Below are 17,753 nucleotides of genomic sequence, written 5' to 3'. Positions count from 1 at the left end.
GAGCGGACCGCTCGCGAGTCGCGTCTTGTGAGTTGTAACATGACTCATGAGTCGTCATAGGAGAGCCGAGGTGGTGGCGGCAACGAGCTCTTGTGCAGTGTGGACTCGTAGTCGTAGGCTGTCAACATCCATGTGACTTGTGAGTCGTGACAAATCCCTAAAAGTTGAGTCGTCTAGGACCGTTCGAGGAGAGGATGATAGATTATTATAAATTATGATAATATTTTAATAATAATACTAATTATTTTTTAAAAAATATATGCCTTTCATAGGCAAGGTTATTATATTTTTACCTTTCTTTGAGAAGGGCAATTTTTTCATTTTGCCTTTCACAAGAAGTTTTGATTTATTTTCTAATTTCTTTAGCAATGAAAATTACAATTGGAAAAGTGTGGCAAGTTGCAAATCCTTGGTGGGAATTTGTCTAAGACTTCTTGTGTGTGGGAAGAGACTCCTAGAGGATGATTGTGGTGTCTAAAACTTCTCGTGTGTGGGAAAATACGATTCCCAGAGGATGGCCGTCTCTCTTTCATCAGTCGTGTGAAGGAAGGCGTTGCAGCAGAGAGACAGTGAGCTCTCAGCCAATCCCTTCGTTCTAATAGCACGGCTATGGCGGCCCAGCCGCGGCCCCTTCCAACACTTTCTTCGATCGGCAAATCTTCCCCTCCTTCCATCTTCTGTCTCTCCTTCAACCAGGATCACTCCTCCATCGCTTGTGGCACCGCACTCGGCTTTCGCGTCTTCAATTCCGACCCTGTGATCGAGGTCTTCCGCAGGGATTTCTTGGATGACTCGACAACTGCGGGAGTAGGAGGTAATACCTCTTCCTTGCGCAGGTTTCATCGAAGGGCGGGAGAGGACAGAGTGCAATTGACACCATCAGAAGGCCGTAACAGCGATAATGGCTGTGGCAGATTGGGAGCTCTGCAGGATGAAGATACGTCAAATCAGAACGGGTTGGGACGAGGATTGGAAAACCGAGAGGCAGGGGATGGAGAAGCATCACACCCGTATGGCCTGATTGGAGATGAAATTTTGGTTTGTGGGGAAGGTGCAGCTGATGACAGGGAAAGGATTGAACTGAACGATGCAGGAGTGCGAGGAAAGGAAGACGTAATGGTGGCTTCAAGAAGTGATGGAGATGGTGAAGCGCACAGCGTAACCAGAGGCAGTCCATCTTTAGACAGTGGAACTGGACAAGAGGAATCTGTCCATGAGAGAGGAGAAGCAACAGGCTATGTCAAGATTGGTGTGAAAAAAGGTAAACGGTTACAAGGACTGCAAGGGGGGAGTTCGCAGAGAAATGGCAATCAGAGAGGCCAGAGGCTGCACGGCACATGGCAAAATGGAAATGCAGTTCTAGCAGCATCTTTTCTCAGCAGTGAAGAACGAGAAGAACTGCCAAAAGTAGGCTTGGAGACACAAGAAATATCAAAAGTTGGAAATGCTGACGGCTTTACCATCGTTGAAATGCTCTTCAATACTAGTTGCTATGCACTAGTCTGTCCCAAGATTTCATCCAACAAGGTCATCTTATGGGACGATCATCGTGGCCTGTGTGTACGAGAGTTCCTGTTTTATAATGCTGTAAAGGCTGTGAGGATGAGGTACGACCGTATTGCCATAGTCCTGGAGCACAGGATTTACGTGTACAATATTCCCGATTTCCACTTGGTCCATCAGGTCCAGACCATGGCAAACCCTAAGGGCATGTGTGCCCTCTCCACGATGTCTGATTCTTGTGTAATGGTCTGTCCTGGACTTGCCCAGGGGGAGGTACGCGTTGAGCTATATAACAAGAAAAAGACAAGGTTGTTCCAGGCGCATGACTCCAACATAGCCTGCATCTCTTTATGTCCAAATGGGTCAGTTCTGGCAACAGCAAGCACAAGGGGGACACTGATACGCCTGTTCAACACATTTGATGGCACCCAACTCCAGGAGGTACATTCATCCTACTTTTAAGATGTACATTTACCTTGTAAATCCATATTCAATGCACATTTGATGGCATTCCCTCTTCAAGAGGTTCATTCATCTCTCAAAGTGTTCATTGCACAAGATATAGACCTGGGTATGCATCTACCTGTTCCATCAAATAGGATCTTGCAATTGACAATATTTACTAGGACCAGAAGTAGCTTGAACTCTGCTTAAGAGTGCAGTAACTTATACAGTCATACTGGTGGCCTGTGTTTTGATGTTAAGTATTCTGTTGGTGGCTGCAAGATTGTTTTTCTATCAGGGGCCATTCATTAGAGATTTTTGGTTGTAGGAAAGAGGTTTGATGGGCAGAGACTCGTGGGCAGATATTGTAAGAACTTGATGGTAGACTGCCTTGTGTGAATCTGAAGAGGTGCAAAATGGTTGGCAAAGTTCCATGTTAGCAAGGAAGAGTCATTTGGGTTTAGCATAGATAGCTTGAATCTCAGGTTTTGTGTAGGAGCTTTGTTGTTTTCTGAGAGAGTAATGTTAGACTGTTTGTGACCATAAAAGAATGACTTAACAATTTCACCTCAAGTTGGTTTGAAGTTAAGCTAGGTATGTTGTTAACGTGAGAGGTCAAGCTATACAGGTTTGACCACTAGTTTTGTGATACATTTAGTTTTTTGAATGTCCCTAACATTTTGAAGCCTTGGTCTTTGTTTCTGACTTTGCAGCTTCGGAGAGGTGCTGACCAAGCTGACATATATAGCATGTCATTCTCCAGCAATAGTCATTGGCTGGCAATTTCTAGCAACAAGGGAACAATTCATGTGTTTTGTTTGAAAGAACCATGGCTAAATCGGGAAAAGTGGGAGGTAGATGGATCACGAATTGCTTCCAATACTGGCTATATCAGTTTTCCTGACATGTCACCTAGTCTTTCTCCAAGCTTGTCATCAAGTATTAGTAGTGGGTTGGAGTTTGCTCGTTCATCACTGATGTCACTGGGTCATTCAAACACAGTTTCATCTTTGGCCTTTATCAAAGGTGTGATAGTATGTGGTACTTAACTATTTGCAAGCTTTATTCTAATGGTTTTCACAATTCAAGGGATTTCTTTTTCTCTGAGATAATTGGAACTTGGGTGTTTGTGGTTGCGTAGGTGTGCTTCCCAGCTATTTCAGCTCTGAATGGTCACTTGCTCAGTTTCACCTACCTGAAAATACCCATTCTATTGTATGTTTTGGAGCACAAAGAAATAGTGTCATAGTTCTCTGCTCAAATGGAAGGTTAGAAAGTGCAGTGTCTTGTTTTTCTCTTCTGGGTGGTTGTATAAGACTGGCTTGCAGTCAAAGATGAAGAATTGAGGTGCTGATGAATCACTAACATAAGCTACTGTGTTCTCCCCCCCCCCCCCCCCCCCCCCCCCCTCAAAACCTTGTTGGCAGTTACTATAAGTGTTCATTTGATGTCATTCGTGGCGGTGAGATGGTTTTGGAACAGTCTGCGCAGCTATTGGATCCCCAATGAAGGTTTTCAATGGAAATCCTGTGTTCATATGACAATTTTGAAGGTATACCCATGTGGTTGCATTGTTCTGAGTAGAGAGGAAACTTACATCTTCACTTTTGTTGTTTTAATCATACTTGAGTAATTTTTGGAACAGTGTGCAGGTAGTGTCCAGCTTCTGTATATTGGATGCCCTGAAGTTCCATATCATGCGAAAAGGGGGACTGGTCAATTGTGAATAAGATACAGACTTTTGAGTATTGGTGAATCGTGCTGAAAAACAGTTTGACATCAGGATGAACTCTGTCATCATATCCATATTGCAGCATGGTAATACTTATTTCATTGTACAAGGTGGACAGGACTGCCAGTTTGAGCAGAATGACAGGGTCTACGGTTATTTTGAGGCTTTGGGAACAACATTCCTTGTTCTTCAGTATCGTGTGCTTTCTTACAAATGGTTGTGGCATACAGTGGTTAGTATGCTCTGTATAACCTTGTTTTAACATTGTATTCTATTTATTTACCGGATTTGACCTTCACATGTAGCTAAGAGTGAGATAACCGTAGATCGGTCTGGATTTTTTCTCAGGCATGCGAGGCCAGGGTGGAAGACACATCTTTGGCTTTGTTTTGACTGCAAGTTTGGGCAATTTACATTTGCAAGTACTAAATTATGTTAACGTTGCATCAGAATAAGGAGAGCTATGATCTGAAGTGGCTATAGCAAATAATTGAGTTGTACTACTATCTGAAGAAGCATGGCACACTTTCACTTGCCATAATAAAATCAAAGGTTGTAGCATCAATGTAAACAATCATGCGACTGATCGTTTATTTCACAAAGCATGCTACATTTTCAAACAAAGTTAATTTTAGTTATCTGTTTGTCTCTGAATCAAGCTGTAAATCCATTTGGCACACGTCAATAAAATGGTTATGTAAGATGCATGAACCGACAAAATGGAGTCCAATTAGCATTGTGCACTTGGTAATCTCAAATAGTTTTCTCACAGTACTCATCAATTTCAGATACTTGATTTAGCCTTAAAATTCATGATCTTTTATCAAACACTAAGAATGGGCCTAGAGATACGATATTGGCCACTAGGAAAGCCGGTGGCTGTGATGTTAAACAAGAACTGGTTGTGTTTAGAGTCAAGATGGTTAAGTGCTCAAATTGCTAGGTTACATACAACTAAGCTTCACAATTCTATAAGCAACCAAGGTATTGAGGTTCTTTGTATATGTCACTTGTTGGTCTGTAGAAAACAGAAATAGAAAAGACCATTGTTGGTAATATACTTACATGCAAGACCTGATACAATTTGCAAACATGGCTATCAACCAGGCAACCGTTTTTGAACCATGTGAGCCAGCAAGAGAGTAGGCAGGGCAACCATTTTTAAACCATGTGAGCCAGCAAGAGAGTAGGTGGGTGTGCCCATTTCAGCATCATTCACATGTGATTAAGATGTACACATAAGCACGTGATTTAGAGAATCCATGCATGCCCAAGCAGTGAAGGAAATCACCTCCTTGATACCCACTTTGACAAGACATGCATATACCTCCACAACAAGCATAGCTCTCTTTTGTCTCCTCAACAAAATACATGGCTTTCCAAACAATAGCTTTAACATGAAGAGGAAGAGAAGCTCACTTAGGGTAAAGGGGCTGATAAAGTCATTCCCCTCAAAAGGAATACACACCCCACCCCAATGGAGTGACAATTTTGCAAAAAGCTTGTAGCTTTTTTAGCTACTTAATATTATGATATAATATTTTTAAAATTACAAATGATCTAATTGTGAGTCAAACAATTGAGCCTTGTAAATCTTTTAATATTTTGTATTTTGCAAAACTTTTAAGCAATGCATCCTTGAGTGTCATTCTACTAGTCCCTCATTGTCACTCTTTTGTGAAGTCTCAAAGCTACTTGAAAAAAATGTTAAAATTCCCCAATCTTGTTTCTCTGAGCTCCATATGATATAGATAGTTTGACTACTTAAAAATATTTAAAGAACTCACTTGGAAAAAAAGGTTATGATGGAGGATCGTTAGATGATACTCTATTGGTGCCTTTACCCTAGTGAAAGGTTGGTGGTGCATACTACAAGCAAGGTGTACATGGTGAAGATAGCTTATAAGGAAGACATGCAAAAGATCTCTTGTAGTCCTTGTTTAGCTCTTGAAAGTTTTGTATGTAGGATTCTTAACAATTAGTGCATACATGTCTCACATTCCTTGCCTTGCGAAAGTGGAAAACAAAGATATTACACATTGATATGGCATTGTTTCCAAAGTGTTTATCTTGAAAATTTGGTGGGGATTTTTGGGCTAAGCTACTTAACTTTTTCTTTAATGTGCCATGTCCTTCCTTTGACAAGTGCTACTTTTTAGTTGTTTAAGAGCCTTGGAATTTAGGCTTGCGTCATGATAGATTCTTTCTAAGCATCCATACAAGCCACATCAAGTCTCCACTAAAAGCTCTAGGTCTACTTACCATGGCCACGAAGACCACTTCAAGCTTCAAGTCAAGCCTATGCTTCAAGGCAAAAGATTCACTTCAAGCCATGGCCACCAAACCAAACCACCTCTCCAAGGCAAGCCCAACGCCAATAAGAGGAGTACAACTTAAATAGCAAGGCCACCACCTTGGGAGCCAAACTTTCAATATCCAAGATTAAAAGACATCAATCTATAGAAATAAAATATAATGCTATAGGGAGTTATCATTGTTTTTTAAGGTTTTCTTATGAATAGGGAAGTCTCGCCATGTCCAATACCTAATATTACTTTTTTACTCACTCTTAATAAGAAATGGTCTAGTAGTGAGAAACATAGGCCTTATTAAGATTTCTAGGTTTGAACAAGTGCAATATCTTTTGTGAACATGCAAATTTAATAAATGCATAAGCTCTTACGTGTGTGCACCAAAGAATGTGATTCATCTCATCCTCCTATTGAATCTCCCTTAGCACTTTTCATGACATCTATGTTTGGGAATGCCAACTTTCAATTCTTTCCTTGCTTTTCCTTAGTGGGAAAAAAATGCATTGTGCTAATTCTAAGAATATAAGTAGAAATAGAATTTCTTGAGTATCTTAGGAGTAAATTGGTTATATTATGTGTATGAAGGATTTGCATATTGACATCTCAATCTTGATTGGCTCTTCGAAGGTGAATAAGACATTCCACTTGGTAGTGTGAAGAGAAGGCTATGCTTTCATAGTTCTAGTGTCAAGGTGAAAGAAAGTCTAGGCATGGTTTTGTTAGAGGTGATTCTATTGGTTCATGCATTCCTCATGTCCCCTGTAATAATGATATAGATAATAATTAAAAATTTAGTGAAATGAAGGGTACCAAACTAGGTGAAACAATGTGAAAATTGAGGAAAGAAAAGTGCTTCTAAAATAGGATAGCTTTAAGAAGCCTTATATAAGTTTATGCTATAAAATATGTGGCAAAGTTCAAGTTTAGACATTAGACAGTGAGGTGAGTTGTTTTCTAAATCAAAAACTTCTATAGTTGGTCGGGTGAATATCTTTTATGAGACTCGTAAAGATATAGAACCTTAATTTTTTTTGTTTTTAAACTTATGCTTATAAAATTTTCTTGATAATAAAGTTGCAAAAGCATACAATGAAGGATAGTTCAATCATGGTAATGAAGAAAAATCATATGATTGAAGTAAATCATGAAATTCATAATATCAAAGCTTAACATCTACAAAATTGCCATAGACATTAGTTACCCCCCTCCCCCTACACATCTCATCATCAATGACTACACAATGGTGTGTATTTCTTGTAGCATCTTAGGATCTTAATGATTGAAGTGATAAAGCTTCATATTTGAGGAATTTGTAAAGATTATTCACAATAATCAAAGCTCAATGTCTACATAATTGCCATTGACATAAGTTACCCCCTCCCCCTACACATCTCATCATCGACATCTACACAATGGCCATTGACATAAGTTACCCCCCTCCCCCTACACATCTCATCATTGAAGTCTACACAATTGCCATTGATCTCTCTCTCTCCCCACATGGTGTGGTTTTCTTTTAGAATCTCACGATCTTAATGATTAAAGTGATAAAGATTCATATTTGAGGAATTTGTAAAGATTCTTAAGTTGCACATATACCAAATTATGCAAACCTCTTTTCCACGCAATCCATGTATCCACATGCCCTCCAAAAGTGACATCATTATACATGTAAATTGCAATTCTAGAAAGCTTCAAAACACATGTTAAAAAAACCATTACTTGTATCCTTGGAGCCTTTCACTTAAACAAAGAATTTTTTTCTCTTCAAAATGCTATAATTTTAGGGTTTGATCGCCATTTTTGGATTTATCTTGATGTATTTGGCTTAGATAATGTGTAGGTGCAATACAATGTTGTAAGGAAGCTAATACCTAGCTTAAAGAGTATATTTATTCTAGCGAGTTTTATTATAAGAGCGAAATTCTCTCCCTCATGTCACTATCTTGTGGATGATTTAGATCTCTATGCTAAGAGAAATTAGTGTTTTAAAAATAGATTTCTATTTTCTTATATCTATTATTTTATCATTGATGAAAAATGAAGTCTTTGAGTGATAATCATAACTTTGGAATTGATTCTTATTATAGTAGTCAGCTTTGAGTACATCATAGTTTCCATATTCTCTTCTAAAAATCTAATTGTAGCTAAATTTAGCCATTTGTGTTACCAAAACAAGCATATCAAATCTATATTCATATACATAGTGCGTACATGAGTTGATATGTAGCTCACACCACAAATTTGTGCATGGCATTTCAATGGCAATAGAAGGAGAGCTTGATGACCATGCATGCATCACAATATAATCTTGATTCAATTCCACCCTAGTCAGTATCCTCTCTTGCATTAGTGGCAAACATGATGGTCAATATTGCATTGGGAAATAATCTAGCTATATTGTCTATTGCATTAGTGGAAAAACATGATGGTTATCATTGCATTAAGAAATAAGTAAGCTAAAATCATGATGGTTATCGTTGCATTAGGAGGCTAAACTGAAAGAGGATCATAAACATTTAGACAAGAAGATTGTGATCATTCTACTAGCAATAAAGCCTTAATATCCCTTTGTTTGTTTGAATTTAGTACCACAAGTTGATGAGATACTTGGTAGGGCCTTGGCTAAGGACAATAAGCCTTTGCTTCAACATTTCCATGAGAAGAACTATTGCCGTGGTCCAAATTATAGCTTGTGCTAGGTAAGTGAACTTGATGTGTCATCAAGACTCAAAAGACTTGGTAATCCTAAGTTCTATGATGGTTAGTGATGTAATTACATAAGCATTTATTAAATCACACGTATTAGAATCACTTAAGGTCTTACTCAAGTATTTTGAAAATGGAGCTCCTTGAGTATCTTAATTCGAGGTTAATTATTGTAACACATTACTTGAGATATGCATTCATATAATTGTTTATTAATGTAGTTTATGGTTTTGTATCTTTGCAGTAATGCCTATTATTTGAATCCTAACCTAGATAAGCGTGAGTGGGCACTTATATTTGGGGCTCTATCTCTTTTTGCTGTTCTACTTCCTTCATTTCACAATTTTTGAGTATGGTCCATCATAGCTGCTTTCACCACAACAGATACAACATGGTACATGTTCATTACATCCCTTATACATGGACATGTACCAACTATGCCTTTTATTTAGTTTGTTATAATCTAAAATAAAAGATAATAGATTATCATATTTTATTTTAAAGTAGATTTTCAATATTGCACTTTTTGCACTCAAAAGAGAGATTTCAAATATTGGCACTCATCGTTTAGAACTGAGACTTGTATTGAAGTGCTATGTTTTAATAATATGTAGGTATAGTACAAGGTCACACTAAAGCATGTGAGTCTTATGAAGATAAATGTCTTTGATGTGGTGCTTTATGTACATTATATTATGCATGAAAGAAGAATAAAAAAATAGCAAGAAAACATTTTGGGTCTCAATCTCTATTCTTGTGTTCTTGAGTGAGCTTCCTCTTGTGTCTATAGTGTGTGCTTGGCACGACAACTCAAGAAAGTCCCCTTACCACATGATTTGTGACATGGTATTAGAGTCACACCCCTAAGAGAGGTTGGTTCTGAAGGCTAGAGGTAAGGATTCGAGCAAGCAATGGGCAAGAAACTCTTCCATTCTTTCACTCCTTCTCTTGGATAATGCCTATGGAGGCACCAAAAGTAGGGTAGATGAAAAATATTAGATTGCTATGAGATTTGGTGTGCAAGCAGAGCACTATATATTTCACAAATATACAACAATTATACCTTTTAGGTCTTTTTGTTGTTTTTTGGCTATCTGAGGCCATTTAGAGACCTATTTTAGACCCATAAGGTTGTGGATAATAGTTTCAAGGTACACTGCGATTTCAGTTGTGTTAATCGAAAGTGGATGCATAGGTTACACATTTTGTGTCAATCGAAAGTGGATGCACAGGTTTCAAATTTTGAATCTATATGTTCTAAGGTGTTTCTCAAGAGGGAAACACAAGTTTTATCCGTAACATGTTGTAGATTATATGTATTGTTGAATAGTCAGTGAAAAATGCTGCTTGGTATGTTGCTGTGCACTTTTTATGAAATATTGTAGAAGACTTGCTTACTACTTTGTATTAATTTTGTGATAATGACAGAGAACAATTAAAACCCCATCATTGAGAAGTTGGGAAATGACAACTATCCATCATGGAAGTTTTGAATAATAAACTTTCTTATTGGAAAAGACCTCTACAAGTTTGTTTCAGGTATAGAAAAGGAGCCAGAGCTACGTAATCTAGTGATTGCAAACGAATTAAAGGCGTGGAAATAATGATATGAAAATGAAAAATGTATTGGCTATTTAGAATCATTGATAAAACTATGTTGGGACATATAAAAAATGCAAAAACTTCACATGCATCTTGGACAATCTTTGAGAATATATTTTCAGTAAATATAAAGGCATAGAAGATTCAACTCAAGCAAGAGTTGAATACTTTGCAAAAACGGAAGATGTGTGTAAATGAGTATGTTTTGAAAGTGAAAAGCATTGTAGATGCCTTAGCAACTATTGATGCAATGAGCGATAATGATGATTTGGTTTCATCTACTTTGGGTGGCCTCAATAATGAGAGAGCTTGAAAATAATTTATTACTTTTGTGTACGTATAGATGCCATTTCTAGTTTTTAATGAGCTGGTCTCTCTCATTATCACTAAGAGATCAACATGCATGACGAATCATTTAAAAGAAGTGGTGAGTAGGTTTAAACATTTACTCAAGTTCACGAAAAAGGAATGCTACAGATCCTCTTTAAGAGGTCGTGGCATGGAACGTGCTGGTGATAACTATCAAACCATGTTAAATCAACAATTCGATGAAATGCAGGTTTTAGGAGGTCGTGGAAACTTTAAAGGCAAGGAGAGCTCTAGAGGAAGAGGTGAATGGAAAAATAAAGGTTCTAGTGATTTTGGTATTGTTTATCATTATTGTGACAAAATATGTCATATTGCAACCCAATGTTATACCAAGAGGGATGATATCCATAGTGGTAAAAATAAGCATATGTTTGTTATGTAGCATATGATGTATGTTATTGCAAAAAAGGAGACACATGATTATGTATGGTATATTGATTCAGGTGCATATAATCATAAGACTAGCCATATTGAATGATTTGGAGAGATACAAGATTTACAAAATCTAGGTTATGTGTAGGTAGATCATGGTTATACTACTGAATTTCACACATTGGAAAAGTTTCATTGTCCGTGCATGATGGTTAGACAAAGAGTTTGTTAGATGTATTACATGTGCCATCCATTACAAATAATTTAGTGTTTGTTGGCCAAATATTAGATTTAATGCAAAATGTTTGATTTAATGCAAAATGTTATTTCGTGTTTGATTTAATGCAAGGGCTCATGTTTGATTTAATGCAAAATGTTATTTCGTGGAAGACTTTAATGATAATAAGTGCAAGTTGGTTACAAAAGGACATAGAGTTGGTTGTATGTTCACTTTATATGCTAGAATTTTGTTATAAATACTGCTATGAATGCTAAAGAAAAATGAGTGATTGCAAACATTGAAATATTGCACAACCATATTGGATACGCAAATGAGTAAATACTAAAATTAATGCAGTCTAAAGGGTTACTTATAGGGTTGCTTGCTTTTAGAGTTGCATAATTTTATATAGTGTATGAAACATGTCAGTTTTGTAAGCAGGCAAGACAACCTTGTTCGCATGATAGAGATATAAGCATGAATATAATTGATATTGTGCATACAGATGTTTGGGAGCCTACATAAAACATATCTCTTGGTGACAACAAATATTTTGTCACATTTATTGATAATTGTTAAAGAAAGCTATGGGTGTATCTCATGAAGGAAAAGAGTGATATGTTTGCGCACTTCAAAACTTTTAAGGCTATTGTTGAAACAAAAACATGATTGAAAGTTAAGTGCTTGAGGTCAGATAGAGGGGGAGAGTACTCTCTAATTAGTTTAGTGACTTCTTGAGCATCCATATGATTAAAATACATTGACTTATAGGTATACTCCACAACAAAATGACATTGCAAAAATGAAAAAAGACATGTTGGAAAAGTTGCACCGGGATTGATGATGGTGGCTGAAAATTTTTTGCCAAAACATTTTTGGTTTGAAGTTCATATTGTTGTCTATATTATGAATAGAACACCCACAATTTAGTTTATGGAATGATCCTTGAAGAATGCTCGATGTGTCACATTTGAAAGTGTTTGGTTGTTTTGCATATGTTTATGTGTTAGATGAGCTATGAAAGAAGCTTTATCCAAAGGCTGAAAAATGCATTTTCATTGGATACTCTTTAGAGTGGAAAGTGTATTATTGTTATAAACCTATCATAGATGAGTTCAAAGTGATCATTGGATGATGATGATAGTCATATGTAGAAAGAAAAGTAAGAATCACGGAGCCTTAGTGGACCAGAAATATCATTTGGTATTATATCTATAGTTAGCCCTTGGTTTGGGAGCTAAGGAGTAGTTCCATATCTTCAATTACATCTACTAGTATTGGAGGTAAAGACAAAGGAAAGAAAAAAGTGTCTGATGGTAATAATGAATTTGCTAGTCATTTAGAGTTTGATGTAGATTCTAGTGGTTTATAGAGTTTGGATGATGAGCTTGGCAGTCCTTCGGTCACAGCACACCAAGTGTATAGAGAGCATACGGTAATGTAAGGACTCCACTAAGTGATCCAATGGTACGTAGGTTTAGTAGGGTTAGATACCTTGTTAAAATATTTGGCTTTGAAGGTTAAGCAACTCACCATTATGCTTATATAGTAAAGGCGGGTGAGGATATTGAGCCCATTTGTTTTGAGGATGCTATTAGTCATGCTTATTGGGATGTAGTAATGGATGAGTAGATGGCTATGCTAGAGATTAATAAGACTTGGAATCTAGTACCATTTCCTAAGGGCAAGAAAGCTATTCATTGTAAGTAGGTCTAAAAATTAAGCAAAAGGTAGGTGGTTCTATTAGTAGATATAAGGCTAGGCTGGTTGCTAAAGACTATGCTTAAACATATGGCATATATTATGAAGAGATATTCGGTCTAGTTGCTAGGATATCAATTGTTAGATGTGTGATTGCTTTGGTACTATCCAAAGGTTGGAGTTTGTAATAAATGGATGTAAAAAATACATTCTTGTATGGTGAATTGCAAGAAGAGATATATATGGAGAAACAATCATATTATGAGGATTTAGCGCATCCCATATATGTGTGTAGTTTAAAGAAGGTGCTTCATGGGCTAAGGCAAGAGCCTAGAATATGGTTTAACAAGATCAGAAAGTATCTTATCAACATTGGCTTTTATATGTTTGATGTTGATCACTTACTTTATGTGAGAAAAGGAGATGCAAATTTGGTCATCATAGTCATCTATGTGGATGACTTGATTATTACACGTGATAGTGACAGTGGTATTATTAAAGTAAAGTAACTTTTGAAGATGAATTTTGAGATTAAGGACTTGGGTAAGCTAAGGCACTTTCTTGGTATTGAGGTGATCAGATGTGATGATGGTATATGGCTGTCCCAAAGAGAATATGGCTTGGATATGTTATCCAAGTATGGCATGATAGAATGTAAGCCTATTCTAGTGCTATTGGAGCAAAATGTAAAGTTGAGTGCTGATGTTGGGGATGAGATAGAAAACCCTACCATGTTCACGAGGATAGTAGGAAGTTTAATTTACATGACTATCACAAGACCAATTATGTCATTGGCCTTGTCAGTTAGTTTATGCAGATACCTAGAAAGCCTCATTTGGATGCAATTAGATATATATTGAGGCATATGAAGTCCACTTTGTATTATGGACTTTTTTATGAGGTAGGTAAAGATATACATGTGCTTGGATACACATATGCAGTTTGGGCTGATAGCATGTTTGACATAAAATCTACTAGTGGATTCATGTTTTCCCTTGGGTAGTGTAGCAGTCATGTGGAGTAGCAAAAAGCAACCTATAGTTGCTTTATCGAGTACAAATACTGAGTATAGAGGTGCCACTATGGCAGCATGTGAGGTGGTATGGTTGTAGAAGTTATTAGGTGATTTGGATATATAGGAAGATGGTCCAGTCACATTGTCACTCATTGTGACAATGTGAGCAGTATACAGTTAGCTAGAAACCCGATATTCCATGCTAGGATAAAACACATTAAGGTGCATTACCATTTTGTGTGAGAGAAGATGCTTGTAGGAGAAATTGGCTTGGTATATGTCATCACATAGGATCATGTAGCTGACATTTTCACAAAGGTATTTGGTAAAGAGAAGCTTTGAAAATTTCGAAGCTTACTTGGAGTTGTAGACATACAATTGAGCTTGAGAGGGAGTGTTGAGATGGCAAGCTCAACACTTATAGACATTGATGATGGATTGCTTGGTTAGATGGGTCCGCACTTCTACACTTAGCATGTTGATCATTATGATAGTCACATGACTACTAGCTTATCACTTATTATATTTGGTTATTGCACTTACCTACAAGTGGCATAGTTATAACACTAGTTGATTAGTATAATTAGTTATGAATTGTTTGACTTAGTAGGCCACTTTTCTTTATGTTGTATCTTATCTATACTTTGTGTATATTGTATTGTGTACGAAAGAAGAAGAGAAAACCAATAAGAAAACGTTTTAGCCTCCATCTCTCTTCTTGTGTTCTTGACCGAGCTTCCTTCTTGTGTATATGGTGTGTGTTTGCTGGTGCAATAGCTCAAGCAAGTCCCCCCACCATGCAATTCATGACAAAGAATATGGAACCCTTGAGCGTATGCATGTACTAGATCTCAGTAGCATGACATGGACATTGTGTTGTAGTGAGATTTTGCAAATGTGCAACACAAAGATTTGAGAAGATATATTGAGCTTTATGAAGCCAAGCATAGGCTCAAAGAATATAGACCTAAGTTGATTTATACCAATTGTAATTTTTACACATATTAAAGGAATGTGAGGCCTTGAGATGTACTAAAATCACAAATGTACTAAAATGTGCATTAAAAAATTATATAATAAGAAATCTAGGCAAACCTTGGATATAAAAAATGACTCATACTCCTGAGATAATAGAGTGTTGATTCACAACAACAATGGAAATGCTTTTTAGATAATATAGGGACTTTGTTGTGCACTACAAACTTCTTGCTTGATATTCAAGTATTATAGATGGAGGGTGAATGATTGTAACTTGATCAATATAAATCTGATTGTAAAACTGTAAATGTTGCTATGATTTGTGAAAATCGCGAGTCCCAAGTGTTGTAGATGGAGGATGATTGGCCCTGAAGTATAATATAGTAGGAATTCACAATGTTAATGGAGAATCCACTTACCAACTTATATTTCAAATAAGATGGTAGGAAGATTCAAAGCCAAACTCAGATACACTTATGGATGAAAGTGTCTGGCTCCACACATTTTTGAAATTATAAAGTCTCCTCAAGTATCCAAACTCTAGAAGTTGTAATATCAATACTTGTAATTTTTGGATTTTTGGTTAATGGAGTGCAACTACTTTTTGTAGTACTAACTTGCGCTTGCAATCTTCAATTTTTTTTCTTATTTTTCAACTTAACATATATTCATGAATTTTATTTTTAATTATATAAATTTTAATTTAATTTTGAATTATTTAAATTTTTATATGTAAATTTTTTATTTATGACAAATTACACATACACCCAAACATCCATTGGGAGGAGGAGACATCTTTCCTTTAAATATTACCTGATAGACTTGTATATTCATTCATTCAACTCAAAATTTTTTGAACATATATATACACATGGCTTAAATGAGATAAGATGTTCTGCTGGTTGGTCCCACCTTGTTTTTACCAGCTAAGGATAGCACGCGTCGAGCCTCGTGCACCTCTATGTCTTGTTGCAACTTCCTAGTTCTCTGCTTACGGTTGTAGGCAGCTATGCCTTGCAGTGCTCTCCTAACTGCTTTCCTCTCTTCCTCGAGGCTTGCTACCACCTCCTCTACTGGCCTACCATGGACTACTGTCCTGTTTAGCATGTCATATTCATTAATCATGTCTTGGAATGCGACTGAAAATTCACCCACATCCAGCTGGTTAGGAAAAAAAAAAACCCTAGACTTCCATAGATGCAAGTCACATGTGATCCTGTGCATTAGAGATAAGTACTCATTGCGAGGAGTAAAGAGAGATAAAAGTCATTTAGGGGCACAACTATACTAAATGCACAACGTACATAATGGTTGGGAAATCCTGCATAGAGCTGCACTAAGAGAAGGGTCACATGCATCTACACCGCATCTTGGAAGTTTAAATGAGGAATCACATGTTGCCATGTGTGTAGCTTGGCTGGAATTAGAGATTAAAAGACCCTTGGTTGGGTTGTGAATAAGGCATGTCCATTGCCTTGACTGACCAGCTAGTGCTTGAGTTAGGGACTAAGATACCCTAAAAAAGTATAAGTCAACTTACCAGGACCATTTTCTCTTGTTGAAATTATTGGGATTTTGCCAAGTCGTGAAAAGACCCAAGATCGGGTGTTGGGCATCCGGGAAAAAGGAGTCACACCTTAGCAGTCGATCGCACAAACGACCTCCTTAATGTTTGTGCTTGTACTTAGATACATTATTTGATTTCTTTTATCAAGGAACTAATTCAAGGAAAACACTTTATTCTTCAGGTTGAAAGCCTGGAGGGAGAGGCAGGAACAATTACCTCCGACTGTTTGTTGCCTGGCCCTATCCAAGGGGGTTGTTAGCCGCGCCGAGTATATGGACCTAACCCGTCGTGAGAGGTCTCTCCATGAATACTGCTTGGAGCGGGAGGATGCTTGGGTGCTAGGGGAGGCTCTGGCTCTAAATCCCTTGCCTTCGGATCTTGCACAAGAGGCCGACGTGACTCGAGATGGGATCTCAAGACCCATGTACTAGTCAACGGGCGGAACTTGGAGCAGCAATCCTGTAGATTGCTAGGCTAGCCTTCGGGCATTATATTGGATGTACTCCAGGATCTTTTTTTTTATAAGGAGCAGTTATTAAAAGAAAAGGAACTTGCTTAGCATTGTTTTTGTGTCAGTCCCTAAGTTACGTGAATGAACCCGTGACTAATTTGTTTAATTAAGGAAGGTGATTTTTGCATGGCAAAACGTAATGTTTTAGGTAATTAGATAACTAAAGCAAACTGAGGAAAGTGCGGTGGACATGACTCGGGTCCGTCCTACGGAAGGGTGGTCTCGGTTAGCTAGGAATTTTTCTCAAATGTTGAGATAATAAAAACCTAGCATCAGTGGATGTAGAATCTTCAGTTTATTCTGTTTTAGGACAAAGAAATGGGTCTATGCCATTCGGTAGAAAGGTTGAGACTTTGCTGGTAGGAAAGGAACCCTGAACGCAAGTCGATTCCAAGTGGAAATAGCTGGACACTTCCACACGGGGCAGACTCGAGAAGACCTAGATTGCAAACCCTGTGTCATTCCCTGCGAGTGCCAGGCGGAGCCTTCTAGACCCTCCTCCCAATGGGCTGCTAAGATGTGTCCGCCAAAGTGGACAAACGGGCACGTTACAGTTGGTATTAGAGCGGAACCAACGGAATTTAAGATTTACAAAGGAACTTAATGGAGGAAAGTAAAGGGAATAAGGGGACAGCCAAGGGAAGGTGAGTGGAATAGAGTAGTGTTTTCTGTTGAAAACATTTCCTTACTCACTTATGGATGCTAGGTTGCAGAGTCA

The 17,753-nt window shown here is 37.5% G+C and overlaps 1 protein-coding gene across 2 annotated transcripts; it reads left to right on the top strand.

Annotated features, from left to right (window-relative positions):
- The first annotated feature begins 467 nt into the window (after positions 1-467).
- Positions 468-4,362, top strand: LOC148032042 (autophagy-related protein 18-like). 2 transcript variants are annotated; one of them, XM_087682661.1, is made up of 6 exons: positions 468-1,944; positions 2,661-2,973; positions 3,089-3,215; positions 3,375-3,499; positions 3,600-3,911; positions 4,028-4,362. In XM_087682661.1, exons 1-4 carry the CDS (start codon positions 610-612, stop codon positions 3,454-3,456), a joined length of 1,857 nt encoding a protein of 618 aa, XP_087538787.1. In that variant the 5' UTR covers positions 468-609; the 3' UTR covers positions 3,457-3,499; positions 3,600-3,911; positions 4,028-4,362. The 2 variants fall into 2 exon arrangements, with proteins under 2 accessions (XP_087538787.1, XP_087538786.1); XM_087682660.1 differs by having other exon boundaries at positions 469-1,944; positions 3,593-3,911; positions 4,028-4,360.
- The last annotated feature ends 13,391 nt before the right edge of the window (positions 4,363-17,753 follow it).

Source organism: Lygodium microphyllum, chromosome 8, assembly GCF_053477565.2.
Source record: "Lygodium microphyllum isolate KBCC chromosome 8, Lygodium_microphyllum_v1.1.10, whole genome shotgun sequence".
Lineage (NCBI taxonomy): Eukaryota > Viridiplantae > Streptophyta > Polypodiopsida > Schizaeales > Lygodiaceae > Lygodium > Lygodium microphyllum.
Note: the sequence above shows the minus strand (reverse complement) of the source record. Positions and strands in the feature narration are given on the sequence as shown.

Coding starts and splice junctions, on each gene's coding strand:
- LOC148032042 (XM_087682661.1), top strand. CDS start 610: ATGGCGGCCCAGCCGCGGCCCCTTCCAACACTTTCTTCGATCGGCAAA. Junction 1,945..2,660: donor ATGGCACCCAACTCCAGGAG/GTACATTCATCC, acceptor CTGACTTTGCAG/CTTCGGAGAGGTGCTGACCA. Junction 3,216..3,374: donor GTTCTCTGCTCAAATGGAAG/GTTAGAAAGTGC, acceptor CCTTGTTGGCAG/TTACTATAAGTGTTCATTTG.